This window comes from Phalacrocorax aristotelis, chromosome 8, assembly GCF_949628215.1.
Source record: "Phalacrocorax aristotelis chromosome 8, bGulAri2.1, whole genome shotgun sequence".
NCBI lineage: Eukaryota > Metazoa > Chordata > Aves > Suliformes > Phalacrocoracidae > Phalacrocorax > Phalacrocorax aristotelis.
Genome location: NC_134283.1, coordinates 11,881,548 through 11,908,276, shown reverse-complemented (window position 1 = coordinate 11,908,276; position 26,729 = coordinate 11,881,548). Strand labels below are relative to the sequence as shown.

The 26,729-nt window shown below is 41.7% G+C and overlaps 1 protein-coding gene across 2 annotated transcripts in view; it reads right to left on the bottom strand.

Annotated features, from left to right (window-relative positions):
• Positions 1–10,613, bottom strand: part of PEPD (peptidase D) — a 144,043-nt gene extending 133,430 nt beyond the window's left edge. For both annotated transcript variants that reach the window (XM_075101399.1, XM_075101400.1), the window contains exons 1-3: positions 10,506–10,613; positions 4,945–5,128; positions 3,517–3,644 (exon numbers count right to left, since the gene is read on the bottom strand). In XM_075101399.1, the coding sequence (XP_074957500.1) occupies positions 3,517–3,644; positions 4,945–5,128; positions 10,506–10,549 (356 nt within the window). In that variant the 5' untranslated portion in view covers positions 10,550–10,613. The remainder of the gene's footprint in view (positions 1–3,516; positions 3,645–4,944; positions 5,129–10,505) is intronic.
• Positions 10,614–26,729: the final 16,116 nt, after the last annotated feature.

Below are 26,729 nucleotides of genomic sequence, written 5' to 3'. Positions count from 1 at the left end.
TAGAAAATGATGACAGTGTTTAAAAAGCTTCCTTATTAGGTCACTGAGAAATTATTAACATTTGCAAAGTATTTCACTGTGCTTTATTACAGCTCCAAAGTGCCACACCAAGGTTCAACCATGCAAACATAGACAGCTTCCAATCAAATTTATGGAAGAACGTTACTTACAGTGGATGCAACACTAGATTAATGTTGTTGTACTCACCAGTCAGCCAGCAGGGCTTCAAAGAAAACACAGGAAATTGCACGTAAATATTGCTCTGTCCCATTTAATATGTATTTCTAAAGTTAGAGCAAGAAAGCGTTAAATATTTTTGTCTTCCATTAAAAACACTCTTTATGTGGCAAGGCAATTAAGTTATTTTGGCATTCGCTCCATGTAAAGCAGCTGCTGTACAGTATGTTTTACTTTATAAAATATCTTTAATCAGCAAGCACACTGACTAGTTCTGTCATTTGTAATTAAGGAGGTAAATGGCAGGTGCAGCATTAATTAGTGAAATTGAAGTGTCTGTGCAAGACATGCAGTCATATCAACTTAATGCTTCCTAGGAACAGAAATGATTGCTAACAGCTTTGCACCACAAACCTGACTCGCTAAGACCATGCTGAGAAAGCGGGGCATTTACAACACAGTTATGCTTCTCAAGACTTCATAGTCTTATGCTACCAGGTTAATTTCTTAAACCCTTCCTCCAAAAGAAAGAATAGAAAAACACTTCAGGAGCGCAAAAGCCTACCCACTAAGCCATTTTGTGAGCCTTTGTTTCTGCCTTACAAACAACGGGAGGGGCAGGGGGCGGTGGGGCAGAGGTACACATTAAAAGATAGGCAAAGCAATTCTCTTAGTTGAAAAGATTTTTCTAGCCAACAACTAAGAAATGGGCTAGCCCAACATTTGGAGGAATGCCCACGCTCATAATTTAAAACAGAGCGAATGTTGTTGCAATCCCATCCCAACATGAAAGTAGGACCACCAGTCCTACAATTACCCTCATAACAATTCTGTGACTGCCACTTTAAGAGGTTGTGGGCCTTTTGGAATGTGTCCCATAGTCTGTGAGTTAAATTAAATCTTCCTACTTTTTAAAACTGCAAAGGTTATTTTGGCTTGAAGGACTTCTGAAAGGCAGCCTTACAGTTGTTTAAAAATCTTTAGAGTATACTCATTCACCTAAAAGTCCTACAAGACGAGTAACACTTCCAAAGAAGTGGTAATCACCCCCAACACCAGGCACTACATAGTGCTGGGTCCTTGGCAGACCACAGCCCAGGGCAGTGCATTCATCATCTCCATGTTCACTTGTTCTGCAGAGTCCCCAGGCACCACCTCGACATGCAAAAATGCTCAAAAAAACCAGTGCAGTTGGTGAGACTACAATAATTACAGTGTTCATGGTCTCATTTGTAAACTAATAGTCTGCTCATCTCCAAGCAAATGCTCTCATATACTTCATTGGTTTTGGCCAAACGAAGACTGCAATTCGAAAGAAGCCAAGAAGCCCCACTTTTACATTACTTCAAGGCAAAAAGACTAACTCTTCTAACTTCCACATTACCTAAGCTACATTTCAAAAACAACTCAAATACATGTCCTTCAAAAGTGAATGCACAACAGTACATCAAACAATACATTTAGTAATACAGTAGTAGTAAAGAGCTTTCTGCATTAATTTTAAGATAATCTATGCATTTCTGCCTAAACTCACATAGCAGATTCCCACATCTGTCTTACATAGAAAGCAATATGAACACCAGGCAAAGCAACTGAACCCTGTGCTATGAACTAGAAGACCATCTGGAGACCTCTGTAAAATACCAACCTCACAAATATCATACAAGGCATTGAACTGATTTGTGCTTCATTGACATTCAATGAATATTTCCTCAGTGGGTAGATAGTGCCTTCCACATACACAGAAACAAGCACTTCCATGGCAAACTAGAGCACATAAACCACAGCGGATGGAAGGCAAACTTATTTGTGTTTTCTTTCAGTGCTAATTTTGACTTAAAATTGAGTCTTCTGGGAAGGAACACAAGCCCTAGCTGTGTGCAGTACCCCCTGCCAACCAACTTAAGAAGCAGAACTGCTGCTGACTCACAAATGAGTTATTCATCTATCCTCCTCCTGACAAGCAGAAAACGTACATGACCACAGCTGACAGAAGAGAAAACAAAGATTCAGAGGGATTCAGGACGGGTAAGGAGAAGAATGTATAAAACAAGGATGCTGTGATAAAGAAAATTTGTTATACTCTGCAAGAAGACACAACAACAATAAACCACTTTTAACCAGACTTGTAGTTCTGTAAATGAACCAATAACCAGCACTGCACAAACAAATCAAAAGGGCCACTGCTTAGAAACACCACAATATTTTGTTTGAAAATGCAAAATGAGACAGTGGAATTTCAATAATATTTTTAAGCCTTTTCAGATTAGGCACAATCAGCGTGGGTATGAAATAGCTGATTTGAACCAGCAGAAGAGAACTTAGGGGGAGGAAAAAGGTTTGCCTATAAATGGAAACAAGCACCACTAGGGAACAGATGTTAGAGAGTACACATCGGGGTTAAACAGAACCTACCCTCCCAGACAGGTGCAGCTCAGATGAAATATTTCAGGCAGCAGTAGTCACATTTTTATGCTATCACAAACAATTTCAGTTCCCATGCAGGTCTAAGACAGTGATATTCATATAAAATCTCTGAGAAGACAGCAGCCATGCCCTACCATATGGTCTGGCACAGTTCAGCATATGGGATTGGTTGCAATGGTTTTCCTTTTCCCAAAATTAGCATTAAAATATAAGTGATGGCTTCAATTAGAAGTGAAGCAACCTGAGCTCAAAATATTAAATTAGAAGGAATCCAATGTTCTCAGACAATGTAGACAACAAAAAAAAAATTTACAGTTTGTTAGAGGGTATAAATACAATTAAGACTGAGAAAAGAAATGAACACATAAATAAATCAATTCCTCCATTACTATGGCACTGAGCAATATTTACTACCAATGTGGATAGAAAGAGAGATGTTATGGCATACTCACAGAACTGAATTAAAATCACATTCTCCAGTCTGTCAGTTCACATCAAAAAAATGTATCAAAGAGGCTAAACTATCTTCTGCCACTCAAAAAGCTGCATTAGCTAAGGTGGCTGCAAACTGGTAAAGCAACTTGAAAAAGCCTGCTTTACTATTTAACTGGTTTGGTCTTAACACAAGATTTCTATTTTTCTTTATGATTCAGCTTCCTTTCATGGATACCATGAGATCCGTGGGTTCCAATTCTAAAGGTATTCTCTACCAAATGGTGGTGGATCATTTTATACCATATGACCAATACCAACTGATCACGTTCTGTATCACTGTATGTACATATCACTACAATTCACACCAAATGATTTGGTGGACTCTGATTAAAATGAGAGAGCATTCCAGCTTTTCAGACAGTTACATTACATGAAGTACTCAGATACATTGGAACACAGTTAAAAAATACATCTTACTTTCCCATCCAAACTGCATAGCTTTCAGGGAGTTGTGGAACAAAAAGCATGGATCTTCCAGTATCAATATCTACTGCTCCAAAGCAGCCTGCTTCTGTTACTCCAAAAGTCCAGTGAAAGTAAGATTCCTAGGTCAAGACAAAACATATTCTTAAAAGAAAACTCTCGCTTCTTCCAGCTCTAAAAATACACTACAGTACATACTAATTCCTACTTCCACGTATCTGAGAGGGATCTCTCTTGCTTCTGGATAGGGTGGGGGGTGGGGCGGTGGGGGTGGTTTAGGTCTAAAGCTTTTCAGACCGATTAGTTTTAGGGTACAATAATACAAATCCCTCTGTAGGCAACCTGAAAGGATGACAGATTAAGAAGCTACCATAAGTAGTAAACAGGTCAACTCAGCACAATAAACATATACCACACAATAAAATACATTCTTCCAATCTAGAATTAGGGAATGTAGCATCAGGAAGAACCAAACCTGTCACATGAGACAAGACAAAAGCAGAGTGCAGATTCATTGGGTTATGACAGCAGAGTGCTGAAGTGAAGACCCGACCTCCCCCAGAGAAGAGGAAGCTGCACTAGGAACAGCCTTTAGTGGAGAGTTATTTTAAGAACAAGCAAGCAAACAACAAAAACCTAACAACACAGAGATTAATTTTGGTAAGGACAGACATATGCTCTGATACCCTGAAACATGCATCTCCTCTAAAAAAAGACTACTAACTACACTAAGATATACGCTATCTAGATTAGAATTTATTGGTTTTGTTTCTTCATAACATACAACAGCTCAATTAAATTCACAAAACACAGTACCGTAGCAGCCATGCAAAGTATGGTGTATGCTTTAATTAAGTTCTGTTATGCCAGCTTCCCTAAAGAATAAAAATGCATTTGGCATTACATTAACAAGTTATTAAGTCCTATTTGTGACAGAAGAACACATGGGTACTTAAGGAAGATTCCAATCTGAGAAGACACAATGTTGTAAATTCTAAGATACATACTGCTTTGTGGAATATACTATTTATAAAAGCTTGAAATACACTTTTCTATGAATTATTTCAGTTTAGGTCCACTGTAACATGTTTCACTACAGAAAAAGGTTATTTTTGGGGTCATAGACAAGACTGAAAAAACTAAGAAATATTCCATTGCTGTCTTTAATATTATGTTAAACACTGATAGGCAGTAGGGCCTTGAACAGGTTTAGATCCTTTAAACCAGATAATAAGCCTGCATACCAAAGCGCTGAGAGTAACTCGAAGCTGAAGAGGCAATGTTATAAGGAAGCCAATTTATTTAAGTGAAGCAAGGTTACGTGCAAAAAAGGTAAAGGCAAAATAATTAAAAATCGTTTTAAAGTTCATGCAGTTGAAGAGAGTTTCTTAATTCGATTTGAAGTTTTGATTCAGCTCTTACCTGGCGAAACACGATACCAGTATCAGTACAGTATCTCTGGGTTTCTTCTCCACCCTGCAGCAGAACAATCGAATTCTTCTGCACATCCTTGTTCTGTCTCAGACGATCACATAGTCGTCTTCTATTCAAGACAAAGAGTGCTACAGGCACTTTCAAGGTCTCATTCCCCAGCCAAAAAGAGGGTCTGGAAAAGAATTTTTAATTGACAGTTAATGGAAGACAAAGACAGTGGTTAGCAAGATTCAGACACACACTATTTGTTACTTTAGCCTAGAACACAAAAGAAAGTTTAGTTCAACTCTACAAACAGGATGCTAATCACTCAAGGGGAAGAGATGCTGTATACAAGCATTGCTCTCAAGCAGCTATCAAACATTGCTCATACGAGTACCAAAGGAAAAAGATGGCAACAGAAGGCAGTGCTGGCTGCAGCTACAACCCACAGTATGATACTTGTTACATTCCTTTAGGTAAAGCAACACAAGTAGTAGATGCAGAATGCCACAACAGCTTGGGTCAGCTGAGTAAAAGCAAACCAGGAGAGAAGGAAATGAGTTCTGAGTTACTGAAGTGGAAGGTTACGCTAAGTTTGGAAAACTCCATCAGGAAGTCCTCCTGGGAAATGTTCAGTAGCTGAAACAGGGACTGGAGAGAAAACACTACAGCAGACACAAGACAACAGCACGTCCCACACTCACGTGGTATCTGCAAATTTCTTTTCTATATACATGTTTATTCTTGCATGCATACAAGCAGCTTCAGCAAGTGACTGAACTCAACGCGTGGCTGCAGGAGCATGTCCCGGGTACCAGTGACCTCCTGCTGTACATCACCACCTGCCCCTAAGGCAGCACAAATGTGCTGAGACAGCCCAGAAAGTTTCTGAAAGATTATAGTCAACAGAGCCAGAACTGGGAGATTACAGTTTAAAAGTAGAGAGTTCCCGCTTAAAATAAACCGGTTATTAAGTAATTTAGGGTGTTTAAAGTACTACAAGAATATATTGCTGACTCATTCACATTTGTTATAGGTCCATACCTGCACTCTTTGGAGCTTTACCAGTAGAAGCACATTAGCTTGTTGTAGGAATTTTTTTTTGTTTGTTTTAAATCAGATGAGAAGAAACTAAAAGCATTCCTTTTTTTATGTTTAATATAGGAAGGCTGTACTTTGGACCTTCAGTATTACAAATTAATACTGTTTTATCAAAAAAAAATGCTGTGATTTAAGTCCAGTTTGTCCCTCCACCTCAGCTTCTCTCAGCTTATTGAAGATTGACTGGCTAGATGGTCATTTCTATCAGATATGCTTATAGAGGAGATGACACAAAGGTGCAGTGAAATTGTTAGTATGTTAAAATGACAAGAAATTAACCACCAAGGGACTTAACCTTGGAGAAGCAGAACTCCACCTGTTAATTATTATATAGTTTTCACAGGCAATCTGAAAGGTAACCTTTGATTTACAGCTGCATAAAGTAACCTCCTGAAAGACTTTATCAGCGTCTGAAACATAAACCCTATAATTTCTTACTGCAGACACAGCACAAAAGAGCTAATAAAATATTTTATTTTACTTGTTTATAACTACTTGATATAACAGCGTAAGTAATTTTAGAGGGTGAAAGACTGCTCTTGCTAATCCAATTTTCAAACTATCTGCCTAGGAGTTCAGCTGAGGGTGCACAAAACCCAAATGCATTTATTTTTATTACTTCACACACACACTTGATAACCCGGCACCATGGCAGGTGATCATTACAAGGGCTACAGACTACCTATTGCGGCACATCAGCATAGCATGGTAGCACAGCATAAGCTTTCATTTTGGGGTACCCATACCTGTAGGAAGAACAAAGCATATTCATACAATCCCAGCAAAAGCTGCTGGAAGTTTTAAATCAGATAGAGAACCTTAAACTAAACATGGGCAAGGCTTTTTGGGTGCAAAGCCACGGCTCAGCAATGCACAAGAGGTTGGAAATGCTGTTATCCCAAGCAAGACCACCTGCTGGAGTAACTCTATGCAGGGGCCCAGAAATCATAGTCACCTTATTGCAAGTATAAAAGGGAACAGAGAACATTGCCAGATACCCTTATGCCATAGGTTACTCTCAGATCTTTGTATCTGCTGATAAAAAAAAAACAAAACCAAAAAAAGGCAAGGGTTGTAGCACAATCTGTCTTATGGACAGGTTCATAGAAAGGACTGCTTTGAAGGTAGGAGAAGTAACCTTCGTTGTAATTTTACTCTCTTCACAAGTTTTTGGGTTGGGGGGGGGGCGTGGTTTGGTTTTTTTCCCCTGTGATTTAAAACAAAAAAAAAAAAACCAAACCACAACTCTGACCTCCCTCCTCCTCCAGGCCTATTTGTACACCCTGGAGCTCATCGGAAGCTGCTACAAAGGCACGTTTTCATCCCCATTAAGTTTACTATTAATACTTATATTGCACTTAAAACCTCTGACAACCAAAATGAGACTCAAGGAGAAATAATGATGTCAGGCAGCAATTCCTACTGGTAGTCTCACTAAGCCACTTTGAGAGCGTCTTTTACTGGGATCTTAACACTCGAGCTGAAATGCATTCTGATGCAAAATGATGGCTCTTCTGCACATTTTATCTAAGGCCTCAGCAAAACTCTGTTCTTCCTTTTACGTAACAGATCCCACTTTCCCTGCTTGAATTTGATGCCACAATATTCATCAACAGCAGAATTTGGCCCTGTACATTTGTTTTAGACTGGCACAGTTTTTTCACAGATACGGCCTTCTTTGTTCTCTATTTTAACAGTCAGAGCAGCTGAGCATGCTGGGCCCCACAGCAAGGGCTGCAAGATGGAGGAAGGCTGGACTGAGCGTTGTTGCAAATATTTCTCTGGTCCTCAGGTTCTCTGCTGAGCACTCGTATGTTAATACATGCTTTGGACTGTATGAGCTTGCTAGGCAACAGACCTGCTTTCACAACTGAAATTCTGCAGAGAAAACCAGCTAGGTTTCAGGGAGGACTCAAGAGAACTTTGTTTCCCCCAAACCCTTTGTTCTCTCTTCCCTCCTGCAAGCACTCACATGTCAAACCAACGGCACTCTCCCAGATAGAGTACCAACAGGGCAAGACACCCACAGGTGCTGCTTTTCCTCCAGAGGTTGGGTCACTCTGCACCCATGAGCCCAGCACGAGCTTTCCACAACTTACACAGAGAACTCTTTTCAGAAACTAGCACTGACAGAGGAATTTAAGTTTTACAGAAAAGACTATGGCTGTACACCTGGCTTTCTATTACAAATTATGATTTGGGAAGAAAACTCTCATAGCACTCAAGATCACAAGAAAAGTCTTCGCCCACAGGACTTGCTGCATAACCATCAGTCTGTTGTAGCCATTGCTCTGATACTAAGAAATAAATGGCAGGTAAGTAGGTTATGACTGGCCTGGTCTTTCTTCCGTATTCCTTCCAGCCCAACTGTTACGAACCCCTGTGACTACACAGTAGTGGCTATGCCATGACTCTTAGCACTTTTTCAGTTTCAATCATAAAAAGTCATTGCTATGCCACTTGTAGTAAGTTGAGCAGGTACATATACACTGCCTCACGTTTATCAACCTTGCGAATACACATCCACTTCCAGCGTAATCAGCATAGAACTCCCTGTTATTTGCCACCTAACAATACTACCACAAAGTTCTTTCTAGAGAGGGAATTACAAGCTTTCATTTTTGGTCCATGATCTCTAATCACTCAGTTTGTATCACACAAGACACACAAATATCAGAATTTAATTAGTACAATACATTACCTGGTCCTTCAATGTCTGTTTCTTCTGTTAGTGCAAGGACTTTGGCGTCTCCAGCCACAAACTCAACTCAAAACTCTCATGTAGAGTTACACAGTTGGTAACGACCTTAAGGCAAGCTCTGCTTTGTGGTGCATGCCTCTTTGAAGCTATGCAAGTTTCTGCAAATAAGCACTAGTCAGTGTCAGAAGTGGCTACTTGCAAGACCAGGACAGGACAAGTGAAGCTCAGCTTCATTTTCTCTAGTCTGGTACCAGAATTCAGCCATTGCTCTGTCTTGTAAAGGCCTCCCACGGTAGCTGACAGTTTCCTTGCTGGCTGTCACATACAATTTTTATGATCACTTAGGCCCAAGCCCACACAAGAGCTCTTTTATTTTATTATATTGGAAGTTAAATGTAGCTGGGAACATTAAACTACATCTGTTTCTTTAAAGGATATTTTTCATTTGTCTGGAACCGTTAATTGTCAATGCTTAATTCAGAAGTTTTCAGAGAGCTTACATTTCGTTACTGTATGATTCATCTAACATTTTGGATTCGTTTTGATGGAACCACCAGAACACACTAGTAATCAAAGATCCTATTTCATTTCTGGGTTTCACACCATTTTTCAGTCAACCTTTTGTACTGCTTTTTCAGAAGAAAATTCACAGACTGCCATTTTCGTTCTACTGAGGTCACGCAGACAGGATTCAGATTTCAAGAAAGATGAAAAACCACTGAAACTACTTTTCAAGAAGTTATAATTTGTTTGTTGACTGGGCCTTATTTATGTGTTTGGTTGGTTTGAGCAACGGAGTGTCAACATCAGCTTGAAGCCCATCCAATTTTTAACGCTGTTTCCACATGAAATGAGAGAAGCGCAAGAGGCCTACACTAACACCAGTGCTAGCAAATAAGCGATAGAAGGGAAACAGTAAAATCAACTACTGCTGTTTAAGGCATAAACTGGATGTTTTCTTCATGGCCAACTCGGTGCTCCTTGTAAATAAGTTAACAACTTGAAGTCCTAGCCCTGTTGGATGTCCTCGTACCTACCTACCCCAGCACAACCTGGCTATCAGCAGGGCTGGGCAGCAGCGTTCCTGCACAGAGGACACACAGTCAGCGCTGGGAGAAACCAGAGGCCGGAGAGGACCTCACAGGGGAGCAATCTCCACCCAAAGATGAAAGAGCCAGAGCCAAGTCCCAGCATGACTTTTTGTTGGTGACTATGAAAAGTTCCCCCCTCATTTTGATACATTTTTAACGGCATCTTCTTAAAGTGCTGGAAGAAATGGCTGAATTGAGCTATAAAATGTGGGAGAGACCTTGCGCTACGTAACCCATAGTCACCTTTATGCACGACTTCCGTAGCCTAATGCAACTTAAAGGTTAACCCACAGCTGGGGGGAGGCACAGCCGAGCCGGCCCGGCGGTAACCTGAGCGGCCGCCGGGGTGCGCGTGGGACCCCTCCCCAGCTCTCTCGCCGTCCCAGCCAAAACCTGCTTTCATTTCAGGGAGCCCCTGCCCCAGCGCAGGCACCCCGGCCTCCCCTGCGGGCTGCACGGCGACGGCCTGCCGCCGGGCCCGGCCCTCCCTCGCCTGACAGGGCACCGCCGACCCACCCGGACGCCTCGCCGAAACCCCTGCCAGCCCCGCGGAGCCGGGCCGCCGCGCAACACCCCGCGGAGCCGGGCCGGGTCGGGGGCCGGGCAGACGCGCCTCCTCGCCGCAGGGCCGGCGGGGAGCGGCGGCGGCCCCGCGGCCCAGGAGCGATGCTTACCCCGCTGCCGCGGCCATGTTGCCTCGCCGGACTTCGCCTGTCATGTGACGGCGGGGCCGGGCCGCGGCGGCGCCACCTCAGCGCGGGGAGCGGAGCGGAGCGGGGGTACCGCCCTCCCGGCCGGCCCCGTGGGGGGGGCGCGGCCCGCCGGGGGGATCTGGGCGCGGGAGCTGCAGGCGCTGCCGTCCCCACGGGCTGCTCGTCTCTTCAGGCTCTCAGACATAGATCTGGCAGGGGAAGGGCCCCGGCACGGGCCGGGAGTTGGGCTCCTTCGCTCCTGAGGCTGGCGTTCTTTGGGAGCGCTCTGCAGCTGCAGCCGAAACTGGAGAGGGGCTCTGGTAACCATCACCTCGTACGTTGGCTTCTTGTACGAGAAACAGTTGGAGTCCCCGAAGGTAAAAGTTGTATAATGGAAATGTAACCTTCTACAGCGTTTGGTGTCTTTTGCAGCAGAGCTCCCCTAAATAAATGGTTGCTCAAAAAATCCATTTAACGTGGCATGCTGCTATAATTCCCATAAGGGATGCTGTCCACTTGCATTTTGAAATGGAGAAGGTATTTTAACATCAGCCTTCAGGCATGGTGCGCTGTAGCCAACACCAGTCCTTGGACTCGCCCTGCTTTGCTGAATTTTGCTCCTATTCACACAGATTTCTTCAGAACTTGAGTTGACTTGTTGCCTGAAAATTATAAGCTACCTGAAGAAAATGACCATTCATAGGCCAGGGTTCACGTGGCCAGTAACTGCCACACAGCAGCAAAAGATAATACCGAGGAGCATGAAATACCAGATAAAGAACGAGAGAGGGGATCTCTGCTCTGTGACCTGAATACATTGGTTTGCTGCTCTGTGCCTCAATAAAACAGAGATAAGTACTGCTCTGAGCTGGCAGCTCATCGCAGGTACTGTTGCCCTCCCTTCCTGGAAGGAAAGCACAAGTCCTCACTCTGCTGCTGCTGAGCAATGCCACTTCTCTATTTTTTCTGGCACTGATCTCAAAAGAAAGCACCGTGATACCATGAAATATTTGACTAGTGCACCTTGAGGGTCTGCTTCCACCACAGGTGCTTGGGAAAGAGAGAAGAATACAGGGCAATGAGAAGAGCGGGCAGGAGGAGGATCATAAAATACATGGAGCTTGAAGTTCATGTTTGTCATAACGAATGTGCATAATTAAAACTTTTTTTGGCTGGCCAAATTGTCCACTAGAAGTTGGGAGGAAACTTGCAGCTACTCATGCACAGCTGGCTCTGAAGTGGTGGGTGAAAGCTGCAGGGCAATCACAGGGAAAGACTGATTTCATAAAGTCCAGAGAGGAGCATGTAAATTAAGAAAACTAGAGAAGTCAAGTAGTCATCCTCTAACTCTTTATGTTTTTATGCTCAAGGGTCAGAGACCTTCACTACAAAATGTATAATGAAAGAATTGGAAGCTTCTTTCACAGGCTGCCCGTTTGACAGGGAACAATACTTACTTTTGGTTCCATATTGATGGATAAAGCCCCATTTTAGACATTATCATTGATAAGCTGTTGAATTTCAAGGAACTTCCTTCAGTTTATGCAGACTGAAAAAGTTTTCTAATGTAAACTGGAGCAAAATATTTTACCACTTTCAGTCCCCTGTTTGTGTTCCCTTCTGCTTAGACTCCACCAGAATTCGTGGGAGGAGGTACGGAAGCTCTCTTTGCCTTTCCTTCTCCTGTCAGGGGTAGAGAGAAAAGACTAAAGCCTTCTAGGCACTCTTCCAAATACTGTCATTAGTGGCTTTGGGCATTCATCTTTCCCAGCTCCTCTTTGCCTGTCCATACACGTGCCCTTCTTAGAGAAAAAGTCTCCTGCATTGTAGTATCTGCTCTCTGAAATGGGTTTTCTGGGTCTCTTTGTCCTATTTATTTCAATTACCTCATCTCTTCCCCTTGGTCATTTTACCCTCCTTCCAAAAACAATCACTGAGATTTAGAGGAGTTACCTGCATTGTATTAAATCTCAGCAGAAAATAAGACTCCATTCCTTAGGAAAACAAACTAAAACAAACATATTTTATGTTGTTTGTTACCTAAAATACCTTGTTCTCCTGTCTCTGGATTTGAAAGAAAGAAACTTATACACTATGCAGAAATTAAGCTCATTTGCAAGGTGGCAATACTGTCAGCCAGTTGAAGTGCTAGCCACAGGAATGATACTGGCAGCCAGGCTGGGAGAAAGACCAGCTTTATTGCACACATAGATAATTCTGATTCCCTCTGCACTGCCTTTGACTCTGCAACTGAGATAATACAAGGGTAGACCTTAATATCTGAGAGACTAGTTCAGAGCATTTCTCTCTAAAACAAGATTTGACTGACCATTACTGTTCTTTATCTCCCAGGAGGACTTCTCTCTCTGGTCAAGAACATCCTCCCTCATGTTGAAAGCCTGATTTTGCACTTTTGGCATCTTCCAAATCCCCATTGTAGCAGTCTGGGTGTACAAGAGATGCAACACTGCTACATGTGATGGGATTCTGCGCTGGCCAGATTCTTGGTTAAAAATCTGGTTTAAATCTGCCATGTGAGAACACCAGAAGCATGGTGGGGGTCTCAATCTTTAACTGTTATTCAAACACTGAGTAGAACAATGTGCTCCTTAAACAGGGAAAAATGCAAATCTGCAGAATGAGACAAAGCACAACAAAAAAGCACTTGAACACAAGCATCCCCTGACCTGTTGTGTCCTTGTGTTGGGGAGAGGGGAGTAACCACAGTCCTGCAGTCTTGCTCTGAATCCAGCCACTGTCTTCCTGAATTACATTCAGCTGTAGACAGTCCCTGAGGGCCCCTAGGAAGGTTTCCTTTCCCTCACCTCTGAGATGCAGCTGTGTATCTCCTCCCAGCTCCTATGCAGTTTGTACTCCTGCTCCTCATAGCACCTTCTCTCTCTCCTCGGTTAGCCAAAAGTATCTAAATTGCATAAGAAGCTCTTTTTATTCTTATTATAAAGATTTAAAACTAAAATTTTCCAACACAAATATTCACCTGGCAGAAAAGGCTATGGAAATACTAATGGAAAAGTTACTGTAACGGTCACTTTACACTTAAACAAGAAACCAGCATTAATAAATTGGTACCAGTATTTTTCTATTGCTGCTCATCCCTCTATATTTTACGTTTCTATACTGCTTCCCAGGCAGGATCTTAGAGTTCAGTACTGTCAGTGAGTGCATTTACAGCTTCTGTTATCCTAGCTGAAAAGAAAGAATATTAGGCTAATAAGCCTTCCTTTTATTACATGAAAATTGCATAACTGTTGCGAATACAGGTCAAGGTATTTTCCCCTGGTTTAACAGTACAATAGATAAAAATCTAAAGTTAGCAGGGACAGATGCAGACCAAATATGAACCAGGGGAAAGGGGAAAAGGAAGGACACTGAAGCTGTGATGACAGCATGTGCTAGGGGAGCATCACCCCTCCCTTCTGCCCTCCAGCCCAGGTTGGGTGTCAAAAGGAGAGCTAAATACTCTTGGACTGCTGCACAGTGCTTGAGCTTCTCTCCTGCTTTGGGAAATGCAGTTGGTGAGAGACCTGATCATCTGGGGCTGACATGAGGGATCACAGAGCCACACGTGGAGAACACCACAGTAGGAAGTCTTGACCTGCCACTGTCATGACATGAAGTGGGGAACAGGGTCTAATGCTGAGTGACTAAGGTCACCACAGGCTCTGCTTAGTAAATCCTTACCTGGATATATGATTACACTACAAGTTTCAGCTGATTTCCTAAATACCTATTATACATGCCATCACAAAAACAGAAATAACAGGAAATGCTGATTTATCAGCACACAAATTTTTCTAAGTTCAGCCTGATCTGTTTTTCTGCTGAGTATTTGCCCAAATTTTTGGAAGCTAGAGCATTGTTGGCTGAGATGCTCTGTGACCTTCTTCAGTTGGATGGGAGAGCACTGGCTAGGCAAAGAACAACATACAAAGTTTATAGGTATATGAGCAAAAGTATATTATACGTTGTAGAATTAGCTGTTAGTTCAAAGTATTTGTACAGTTTGCTATGTGAAAATGTGTTAATATTGGGTTTTTTTCATTGTATTACTACATATAGATTCCTAGCATTTCATCACTAAGAGAGATACACATGCTGCCTTTGTTTGATACAACAGCCATGAGTCTTTAACTTGGAATTAAGACTACAAGGTCCCTTCAAAGTAACAGATTGAACAAAAGCATCTGCCTTTGGCATTTTCATCATGAAACAATTTTGAGTAAATTTTCCCTCAAGCGCTAAATGTATACTGCTGTACTGATCTTTTGGATCTTGAAAAAAATGTGTGATTTTCCCAAAGCCTGCTTGAACTAAATTATTATAAAAGACAAAAAAGGTAAAGCACTATGTTGCTTCATTACTCTCCCCATTGACTTTCACTTCAGAGTAAGAAAATGTAGTGAAAATGTGCCCATCAAGGATCAGATGTTCTAAGATAGCTTCTCTGGCTCTTGACTGATCTTTACAGAATTTTATAATTTTTTTGTGGGTTTTTTTTTGGTGGGTTTTTTTGGTTTTTTTTTTTTTTGCAATTCCTTAGTATAGACTGCCCTTGTTTCATTTAAATCAATCTGCCCATCTGTATTTATAAGTTGCTTGCCATGGGAACTATTATCTCATAAAAATGTATTAGAACAGCACTATCAAAACTGCTTGGAAGATGACTTTTTAGTGGGGCTTTTGGTTTGTTACATTTTTTTAAGAATTAGTGGCCAATGTTATGATCTCTCTAATGTTTCTCTAATATCTCTGGCAACTTGAAAGAATCGATTTTTGTATATTGCAACATATTGTTTTGCTTCAATAAAAGGAGACTTCTCAATGATTTTCAGTCTGTTTGCTCATATATTGGGTTTTTTGCTAACCCATGGCAACAAAGGCACAGTTTACACCTGTGTGTCCTTTGCCTAGTGCCCAGTACCATGAGTCTTTTTTGGTTTTTTTAAGAGTTGCGTGCCCTTGTACTACATAAAAAATGTGCCGTGTGATGTGAGTGTAGTTCAGTCATAGCTAAATACCAGGTATAAGAGGTAAGCCACTATCCTGTATTTTCATTCTTATAACTGTTACTAGTTAGTACGATAGATGGAAATTTTTGTTTATTCTAAATCAGTTTTACAGAAAGTGCTGTAGTGAAATTTTACAACACTGGGTTCAGGACTTGAATGTAGTAAATATCACTGCAGCTGTTACCCCAACAGCATTACCAGTGTTACTGTGGACACATCCAAGAACAAAATTCCTTCGCATTACTCATGATTTATTTCTTCAGCATTTCTCATTTTCAGATGCACAGCCTTCTCCTACAAGGAGGAGTGGCACACTGCCTATATTTTGAAGGGCAAACCCAAAGATGCTTTGCACCAGATTCTAGAGTAGAAGCGTGGGAAGAAGCTGATGAAGTTCCTGTACTGTGCAACAGAAAATTTTGTCTAGCCTGCAGGTATGAACACATGACCAATTGTACAATGGGAAAACATCACTTCTTGTGCAAGTTCCCCATGGTACCACAAATTTACCTGAACCCTTGCAATACATTCTACAGTTATAATACAGAACACATTTACAAATCTTAATTTTTCTTTCATTACTGTCTGCATAATATACTCTCCACCCAGTGCATAAGAAATCCCCAAATAAGCTTATGATATACTTATGTAAATACTTTCTCAAAAGATTAATGCCTTCAGCTTTTTGCAGATTACAATGCATATCTTCACACTGATTTAAAGTCAGATTTCCCACTTTTTTGGTAAGAAAAAACTCTTCAATTATTTACTGTTTATATGGGAAGTATTTTCTACTCTGAGATCTTGCATTAAAATTTTAAGCCACTGGTTTATCAAGATTTGCATTTTGTTGATGATGATGAAGTTGTTTTTTCTAACACACGTTAAAGTTATCTGAAATGAGTTCTTTCAGGCTTTACATGGGCAACATTTCCTTTTTCTGCATGAAACAGTCCTACCATTCTGGCCAGGAGAGAAAGATCTACTTCTTCTGATGCTGCCCTCTAATGCTAGAAACCACTGCTTCTTCAGCTTTTCCTTTCTGACACTGTTCTGTTGTGTGGCAACAGTCGGTGTAAGAGGGCCGAGTGACAGTGAGGTTGCCATGGAGCCACGTCTGCCACCACCATGAACTCACAGTGCAGCCATTCCTGGCTGAAAGTCATCAGTGTTCCTGCCCCAAAGTGACTCCCAAGATTAGCCCTCAGCACCAACTGCAGAAGATGAGATCCACGACTTCCTATTCATACAAACCACTCATCTAATCTGCTTTGCATCCAACTGGAAATTTAACCCAGCTGGCTCCTGGCTTCAATTTAAAACCAAAGTGATAAGCAACAGCCATCAGATTATCTAATCACAGCTTATGTCCTGTGACCGCAGCACTGTTTCTGTTTGGTCAGGCCACTTAGGCTACCCAGTGTCCAAAGCCCACTCCCATAAGCAAGCTCTAACCTGGGAGCTTAGGAAGGAACGGAGGGGATTGTGCAGTAACATGCTAGAGGACAGAGAAGACAAAAACCAAGAGCTTGTGAATCAGGGAATTCAATTATCTTTTGAACAGTAAAAAATAGCTATTTTACACAACCGCTCTCTCCCCAAAAGACAAAATGCAGCCTTTCTCCCAGGCGGTGGAAACTGTGCCAAAAGTACAAAGTGCACTAAGGATGTTATATGCCTCTATGGCTTTTAATGAATCAACTGACTAACATTTATGTTTAAAATGGGTCATATTTGCAGGCATTTTTCAACTACCGGTTTGGTAAGAGTGAGACTCGGTTCAGTGGAGAGACGCTCAGCCCTCATTTCCAGAGTGTGTACCTGTCTGCTCCATGCCCAGCTGCCCTGTGCTGGCAGCCTCCCTGCAGAAGTTATGCTGGGCACAGGTATTTACAGAGTGACTCAGCTGCATGCATGATGAATGAAAATGAGGCTCAATCAGATACAACTTGGGCAACAAAAATAATATCCACAGTCACCATCCTCTGCTGCCTGGTGTCTAAATTCAAATACCATTGTCTGGTTTTAACTTCACAGTCACAAATGTAGACATGATTTCTAAGAAATGGTTATTTGCCATCTCAAAAACTCTGTTTTGCTGAACTACCCTTTAGTTCTGTACAAGTTTAAACTATTCGGAGAAGAGCTTCACTTGGTTTCCATGAGCATTAGCTGTGCTAATGTAATTTGTTCTAAGGATATTTGGAAAGGAAGCTCACAGAACGTGTGTGGTTTAATTGTGTGTGTGGCATTTCCAAGCATCCTGAGTTTCAGGTGGCATCCGTCTGCATCTTTGAAAATAAAAAGACTCATACAGTTTCACTAATGTGGTGCTACAGCTGTGCCATTTTTTCCCCCTCAAGCCCTGACAGGCATCTTTGTTTGTATGCAGGGGCTCTGTTTGAACTGTTGCCTGGTGTCCTTGCTTTTTATGCTGGCAGGAGAGGTGATTTTTTTGTTTTGTTTTGTTTTCATTTTCAGAAGAGGTGGTAACTTTTTTGCTACTATTCCTGTTGACAGCAACAACTCTTCTAGTCCAGGCTGGCATCATATAACAGCCAGAGCTAAAGAATTCAGCTTCAGAAAATAACGTAGGGTTTTATGAAGTTCCAGAACTGGGGAGATGCCAAATAGCAGCAAAGTGCACGCTTCACCCTGGGATGCCATCACAGTGTAGCAGGCAGCCTGTTCTCCTCCAGCCCCAGTTCCCTCCTCAATAAAAATATTTAGGGGTTTATACTCAATATTAGGAGTCATAAAGCAGGTATAAACCAGAACAGTTCCAGAATTAAACATGATATAGCAGTGCTAATTTAGGACCTGATTTTGTCTGTTATTTTACTTGTTATTAATTGCATGTTTTAACTGTGCAGCACCCCTTTCGTGATACCGCCCTTCCGCTTTTGCATTCTATAGAGTAGGGGCAGAAAAGCAATAACATTTGCTCCTTTCCCAAGACTGAAAAGAGGTGATTTTCACATTTGCAAATATACAAACAAAAGAGAAGGAGAAACATCTCTATGTTCAGGTTTCTTTCTGAAATCACATCTTAAGGCATTTTGGTACCATCCACTAGCTCAGCAGCAGCTCAGGGCTGCATGCAGCTCCCTCACTGTGTGAGGTTTTCCAAGTTTCACTTTTATGCAGTAAGTATGGGAAAGCAAATCTCTGAGTCACACTGCAAAGCGGGCCCGATGACAGGCTGACTAATGGTGCTTTGACAACACCCAATAGATTTTACAGAGATTAAGGTCTCATCAGAAATTTGTCAGCAGTAGTTTAGGAAATACTTACTGAAGATTTGCAGAGTTAACAACTCTGTGGGTGTTTGCTGTTTGGCTATCTACATAAACAAACAGCTGGTGCAGCTGGAATAAAATCAGCAAAGTTGCTACTAATTTAGACTCTTTGGGCATGTGTCTGCTTCAGGCACAGAAATGACTGTGCTGGAGCATACCGGTACCCCAGCTAATTTTAAACCACCTAGCTTGGTACTGGAGGAAGCCAGCTACAGCAGCACAGAGCTCATCACGGATTCATTTACCCAGCTTTTTGGCTCAAATATGTGTGCCAACAGGATTAACTAAACCCTTTTAAAATCAGAAAAAGGAGATACAAAGCACTTGATTCAGCATCAGCCTGATTCAAAGAGAAAATTCACAGTTGCTCACACTAGGAGCTGTGACAGGCTACACAGATGAAGACAAGAAGCTTAAATTTGCTGTGGTGGACAACGAGGAGGCAGAGAGCCAGTAAATGCAATCGCTGCTGTGGGGAAGGGCCTGGCCTTCACTGTGAGTCCTTTATGTCATTGCAAATGGAAAATGTCACATGGAAAAGAAGGAGTCTCCTGTTAATAAACAGTCACTGGGGTAATGTGCAGTAGAAGAGGAGGAGGGGTTGTGCCTGGACTTGTTTATCTGCAAAGAGCTTTATGCGCTGTGAGAGCTCTGACTTACTGCTTCTGGAAGACTTTTCTAACTTCAGTGTCAGAGTTCAGGGACCTTGCCACATCCCCAGCACTAGCTGGCAGAACTACCTCTTTGTTTGTAATAATTTCTTATCAGCAGTGATTTGTTTTATGCATGTCACTCTTGCTCATTAGGGGCTGGTCAGACAAGCAGGACAGGCAATTGCCTTAGACAGTCAAATGCCCACCACATGATAGCTTCTGGCTAAGAGGAAGGACATAGTCCCACTAACCTAACCTATTGACCTAACCCTAATCTTAGATTTTTTCTTCTCCAGGCTTGAGAGTCAGCAAGATTAAAAAGTGCAATAAAGAAAAATGTAAAATATGAAATTAAAACATCCAGTAAACTTCAAACCTCCACCACAAGCTGCACTGCTTGCTGAGGTCACAATCTGTCAGAACAGGACTTGCTGAGAAAAGCAGTTTCTTGCAAAAGACTGCCTTCTTGTTCAGAGTATTTAGGGCCACAGCTAAGGTACGGATCAGGGCTAGATCTTCAAAAAACTAAAGTGAAGACTAAAGAGCTGTACATTAAGAAACATCCTAAAGCTATGCCAGCTGAGCCCAAAGTAGAAAATGTATCCAACTGTTAACTGGCGAGGAGCACTGTCCCTACAGCGCACTGAAGAAAGAGCGAGCGATGCCATTGCTACAGCACAGTGCAAGCCTGCCAGAGTCTAATGAGACAGGCTGACTAACAGGGGAAGGATATGGGAGATGTTCAGCAGGAGCAGGCCTCGACCTTGGAACTGAGCCCAAATTCTGTAGCAGAGAGTAGTAACGAGAAAGGCAAGATCAAAGGAGACAGCTCTAACAAAGAGGCGAAAGAGACAGGTAAAGGCACACAAGCACTTACCAAGTACTTGGATTCTTGGTCCTTTGCTTTGGGCTTGACCTTGTGCTCTCCCGGCCCTCTCCCATCGTCTTTGTAAGCCTGAGCCTGGTGAGCAGGGACATCCTGTAGCTGAGCTGGTGCAGCACGCTGTACAGAGTGTGCCTGCTTGATACATTCGTAGCCATTATGCCTGGGTAATTTTTATTACCCAGGGGCATTTCTCTTTTACATATCCCTAGCTACAATTTTACTGAAAACATTTTCTTTTTTTATTGGCCTCTTACGTTGTTAGAGTGCCTGTGATTTCCCCAAGGTTAGATGATGAATGACAACACATCATACAAAGACAAAATACAGGCATTTGCCAACTATAAAATGGATTTTTTTCATTTGATATGTTTCCTTTTCTTGTCCAACAATAATAAGTAACCTTGATGGGATGAACAGTACAAATAGAAGTGTAACAAGCTCTCTTCTGAACCCAGGATCACAAAAAAATAGATTCAGTAAAGATACTACATTTCTACTAACATGATGGACCTTCAGAAAATGCATTAACCATTTTAAAGACAATTTCAAATATAATCAGCTGGGTTCAATCCTGCAATTAGCAGTGCGTGGGCAGCCAGCTGGGTGCTTGAGAGGTTCCAGTGACTTCATCAAAATCAGTGGGAATGTACAGAGACATAACCTTTAATGTCTACACTATCAAATGCAGGCCTAACTCCTCAGTACCTTAGGGGCCTCCTTTCCCGCCTTCCTTTTCCCCAGACCTATCCCTCAGAACAGGCAGTGCAGACAACCTGACAGTCACCCATGAGCAGGCAGCATGCCTCTTTCCCTCCCACCCTCCCCTCTCCTGGTGAGCATTTGATAGCAGCAATAGCTCCCAGCCAACCCCGTGCAGGAGGCAGCTTTTGTACAGACAGTATTTTCTGTTCAAACAGGCATTCCCAGCCATTCCCGGGGAACAGAACATGAATATCATCACACTTCTGGCTGAAGCTATGCGTTCTTAGCCAAGCTTCAATCTGACCAATAGGTCTTTCCTTAAAAAGCCGGGGAAGAAGTAGCAAGCAATGTGTGGGTGTCCACAGGCAGGTACCTGGTGTGAGAGTGCTGCCATCCCTGCAGGTGAAAGGGGCTCAGGGACATTCTGCAGAAAGACAGTATTGATCCAAATGTGTGAACAGACATTTCCTCTCAAACACATGCAGACTGTATGGGTAGTAGCATTTTGGCCTTAAAAAATGGAATTTAAATTCAGATCAGAAAAATAAAGTAAAAGAGAGATGATGAACAGTATTTTATTACATTAAATGCTCCAAAAAAGTCCAATTATCAAAATCTCCAAGTGAACAGTGTTAGGCTCACTGGTCTGAAGATGAGTATTTTGGTGGCAGAATGGTAGGACACAGGAATACCAAGTGCCTCAAACACCACAGAAATACTTCAGATCAAATACTATACATCTACCTAGCCACACAACATTGGAGGGTGAGCAGGTAGCCAATTTTGTCTTGCTTTCTTCAGTCTTGGATTGGTGCCCAAACAGGCATGCCAAGGGTGATGAGCTGCCACCTCAGTTACTTTTGTCCCCCTTTTTCAAAACTTGATCCAAAACGTAGTGAAGTTCACTGAAAGACTCCATCTGACCCAAGGCTTTGGTTGACCCTTGACCCTAATTTTCTCAATTACGGGGATGGAAAAAAAGAGACTATATTGTTAAAAAAACCCAGAAATTAGCAGAAGAGAAAAAACCCAGCAGAATAGAATTTCAAAGCATCAAATGTAACTAACAAGATTTTAAAGAGAAGGGCTAAGCAGAAAGCATAAATAACATGTAACCCAAGAAGAGCTTAGAAACAAGTTATGTGCCTGAACTTTTGAACTTAATCTTTCCACTGTACTATCATATACAGAGATGACATAACTGATGGACTTGAAAGCTGCATTTCAAATTTTGCAAGTGAGATTAAATTAGAGAAAACATCCAAAACGTTTCTAATACAATGGAGGTGTTAGATTGATTATACTCCTGGATTAGCAGATGGTAATTGCAGATACACAAAGACTTTTAAGTCTTCAAGCAAAGAACCTGCAAAAGAAATAGCTATTATTTGGAAAAGCATGGGAACAATCTACCTCATAGAAGAGATAAAACCTACAGTGTAATATTGTTAAGGTTTTCAGCCAATGTACATATGAAATGAAAAATAGAGAATCAGATTGCTTAAGGAATAATGGAGAGGTAAAAGGACCGACAGTTTTATTGTGTGAGGCACTGGTTAGATGTCACAGAGGCTTCAACCACGGAAATGAAAAAATATTCTCGCTCTACCAGTAGCAAGCAGAGAAAGAGTAATGTAATTAAGGGTGTACTCAGACATGCAGTGTCAAACCTCTGCTACCACTTGGAAGAGCCAACACTAAATCAGGCTATTTCACTTAGGCTAAGGCATACAACTCTCCATGTACAGCCAGATCAAAAAGCACATGCAACCAGCCAGCACAACTCAACTCACCGAGGAGCAGTAACTCAGGTGTTTGCACCCATCTTGCAACAGCAGGATTCATGACTATGCATCTTGCAGAATTTGTGCTCTTCATGAAGACCATATCTCGTATCAGGTTTGAACAAAATGTACAGCAAAGTATACAAATACTGTGTAACTCGTTTGCTAAGTTTTTTTAGACAAGTTGCAAATGGGAATCCCCAGCGTTTCAGCATTACGTGGTAAGTGAAAAGGATCCAAATGTAGTGGCTATAAAATCTAATGATTGATCTAATGTTTCTGTGCATGAAGTAGGCTTTTATATCCAAAGTTCTGCCAATCATATATAAATTGCTGAAAAAACTATGAAAATCAAAACTAAGGGTTTGAACATGCTGCATTTTTCCTGAGCAATCATAATATTGATAAACAGATGGGCTGGGTGAATCAAGCGCACAAACCTCCCCATACCAGGTGCAAGATTTCTGTTCTCACCTACACATACATAACCATGGTTGACTCTCTCACCCCTGTTCCTTTGATTAAAACTATATCTTTGGGATTTTCTAAAGTCTTCATAAAAGCAGTGTATATGCTGTGGAGAGGTGAAATGATCAAAGTATTTGCAACAGCTACTACCTTGTGTAGTCCTGAAAAAATCAATATTGGTCATAGTATGACCCAGCGTCACTGTGACAGACCTGTGCTATAAAAGTTTAAAGAAAGACAATGTTGGACTGGTTCTCAGAGACAACAAGAAACAGATGCCACTTACCAGATTTTTTAAATCTACAAAATAGTGTCCTTTTCACAGGATGTCATGACATTTCACAGAATGGCCTGTTCACATACAGCAGTGATTAAGTAGTATTAAATCTTGATCTGTTTGTCACAAAAATGCTATGTGATTTCCAAAACCCTCCCTACCCCTGGCAGCTGCAAAAAAAAGGAAAGTTTCCTGCTATTCAACAGCCTCCACTTAAACTGGAAACCTCCTGACCAACTGGTGGCACAGCGGTGCAGGAGCACATACCAAGGGTTTGTGTAGAAGTAAGAGCAGCTTCTCTTCCACATGCAAGCTTTGGGAGTCTGAATTCAAGCACGGCACTTATTTGTTCACATGTGGACAAATGTGGAACCTACTGAGAGAAAGCTAACCTGAAAATACCAGCTTAAAATAAGACCCCAATCTTATGTGTCTCAGATGAACCTCTTGAACATGGCAGATACAAGTTCAAACCCTTTTTGGGGGGAAGAAATCCCTTGCCGTTTGGCCAATACCATTTCACTAGAAGAAAATTCAAGTGGATGGTGCTTTCCTGGGGACAACCTGTGGTAGCAGAGGAGACCCATGCAGACTTCACCTCCTGCTCTGCGCCTTGCCTATCCCTGCAGGAAGAAACCATGATCCATGTTGAGACAATCTGCGTGAAAATGCTGCCTAAATGCCCATCTGTCCTGAAATCACTCCAATCTGCTAAAACTATTCTAGCAGTAACTCAGTTGGAAGTGATTTCTTGTGTAGTTTTCCAAGCACCAAGATGACACACCTGTGTTAAGGACTTAGACTGTAGACGTTAATCAGGAAAACCTCCCACCTATGTAACTGTGTCAAGACCACCAGATCATACTCTACGATTTCTTTACACTAGCTAATGGCAGGGTGCGCACACAGGTACAGACGGCATTGCTTTATTTATTTCCAAGATCCAGTAGTTGTAGCTCTGTGGGGCACTCACCAGAAGAGAGAGCTCCGGATCATACCTGCAAAGGTCAGAGAGGTGTCAGCCGCTGGGTACACGCTGCCTGAACCACAGCAGCCTCCTGGGGAACTCCTAATCGACCCAGTGCTGAGCCCACCTGTCAAGCAATTGTCCTGACGTACCACTCAGAACTATGAAAAGAACAATCAAAAGACGTCCTGCATCAAATGAGCCATCTCAATTCATTCCAGGGCCTGAAAACACTTTGGAGATGGAGCTGGAAAAAAAAATAGAGCTTGCTTTTACAAAAACTACAAATCTTTAGTACAAGCAGATTTGCCACCAAGTCTTTTAATAAAACAAAACAAAACAAACCCAAATCTTAGTTGACTGAAAATGATGCTTATTTTCAGTCCTGTCTTCTTGCTGAGTTTCTGTTTAAATGTAGGCTTAATACAATTTTCCCCCATAAAACAAACTTAAAGTCTGGAAAATAGGGAACCTCCTGATCCTGCTTTACTGTTTAAACCAGACCTTCTGGAAACAGTTCTTACTTTGTTAGAAAAACCATGTTAACGGTGACAAATAAGACTGAGATCAATGTTTTATTAAGGACAGGCTCCTGTTACAATCTGCACAGATTATTTTAAATCATAGCCTTTGTGTCTATATTACAATTTTCATTTGAATAGTATTTTTGGATAGCAAAAGGGATTTGTTCTCAGTGTCTGGAATCCCTGTTGGGGTACCAAAAATATAACAGCAGCTGTCGAAAAAGTATACATTCTTATATTAAAGCTATTATTCTGACCAGAGCTCACATACATGGCACAGTACATATACTTGTAGCTATCTTTATTTCCATTTAGATATGTTCTGTAGCAGAAGCAGCTTTGTCCTTGTAGCCACTGCAGTAGCACTGAAGAACAGGAGCAGACTGAAAGGATTTAATTATTCTTACCTAGGCTGCATGTTCGCACATTTCTCTCTTGAGAAAACAAAAATTCTGCACATACCATTGTTTGCAAACTAATGCTTTAGATACATTTCTGAGTGGAAGTTAATTTGCTTGCACATTTACAGTAAATTTATAGCCAAGCCTAAGTTTGGATGTCTCTGAACAAAGCAGCATGTTTGAGACATATGTACCTGAAATGACAGCAAATAGTGGATTATGTGCACTTATGCCATATCAGAGGGCAAGTTATGTCCCTCTGCTCAGGAGGAAGCCATTGAAGATAACATCGTACTGAAAAGCGGCATAGATTTCAGAATGTAAAACCAATAGATATTTACATTTGGACTTATTTGTAAAATGCATCTAGATTACATACAAAACATTAAGCATATTTAACTGCTCATACAATTGCCACCATCAAGCTTCTGGTCTCCTGACGCAACTGCATGACTTGCCTGAATGGGACACCTGAAGGAGACCTGCCCACAGATCAGCTCGTGGTTTATTTTGGGAGTTGGACAAAAACCTGGGCTCTGCAAAAAATTTATCGTCCTCGGGGATAGAACACTTCATTTTGTGTGTTGTACTGCTGCACAGGTACCAAGACAATGGAGAAGGCACAAATAAGGGAGACAAAAGGACCTGTGGGGTTTGGGGATGACTGCTTCGAAATGAAACTAGGGCAATTGCATGGGGGTGTGTAGGGCCATGAATCCTTCCTTGGCTGCAGCAGGCAAGCATTGGAGCTGACAACTGAGATGGAGCATCTCCTGGGCTGAAGTTCTCCTTCCACCAGTGACACAAAAAGACTTCTGTTTAAAACACGCACAAAATGGTGGGGAGCAAGGCTGTAGGAGGCCATTTTCTCTGCATGCAGATGATATAGCCACACCATCCTGCTAAATAGCTTAGTGCATGCACAAAACTTGATTGGAAATTGGAAGTGCCAAAACATCACTTCAGATTTTAGGACTATAATTTTAAAAGCCTGTTTAAGAATTCTATAAGAATATGGAAATCAGATGCATAAACTTAGTTTCTCTGCAGAAGTGACACATGCTCCAAAAGCCTCCTATTGACATATTTTCTGTGCTGAATTCTCTCTTGAACTTGGGAAAATTAGAGCTCCCAACTACAAGCTTATGCTTTCCATTCTGCTATACATATTATATTTGTGCAGCTTATCATGAAAGAAAAATAACATTCTCATAA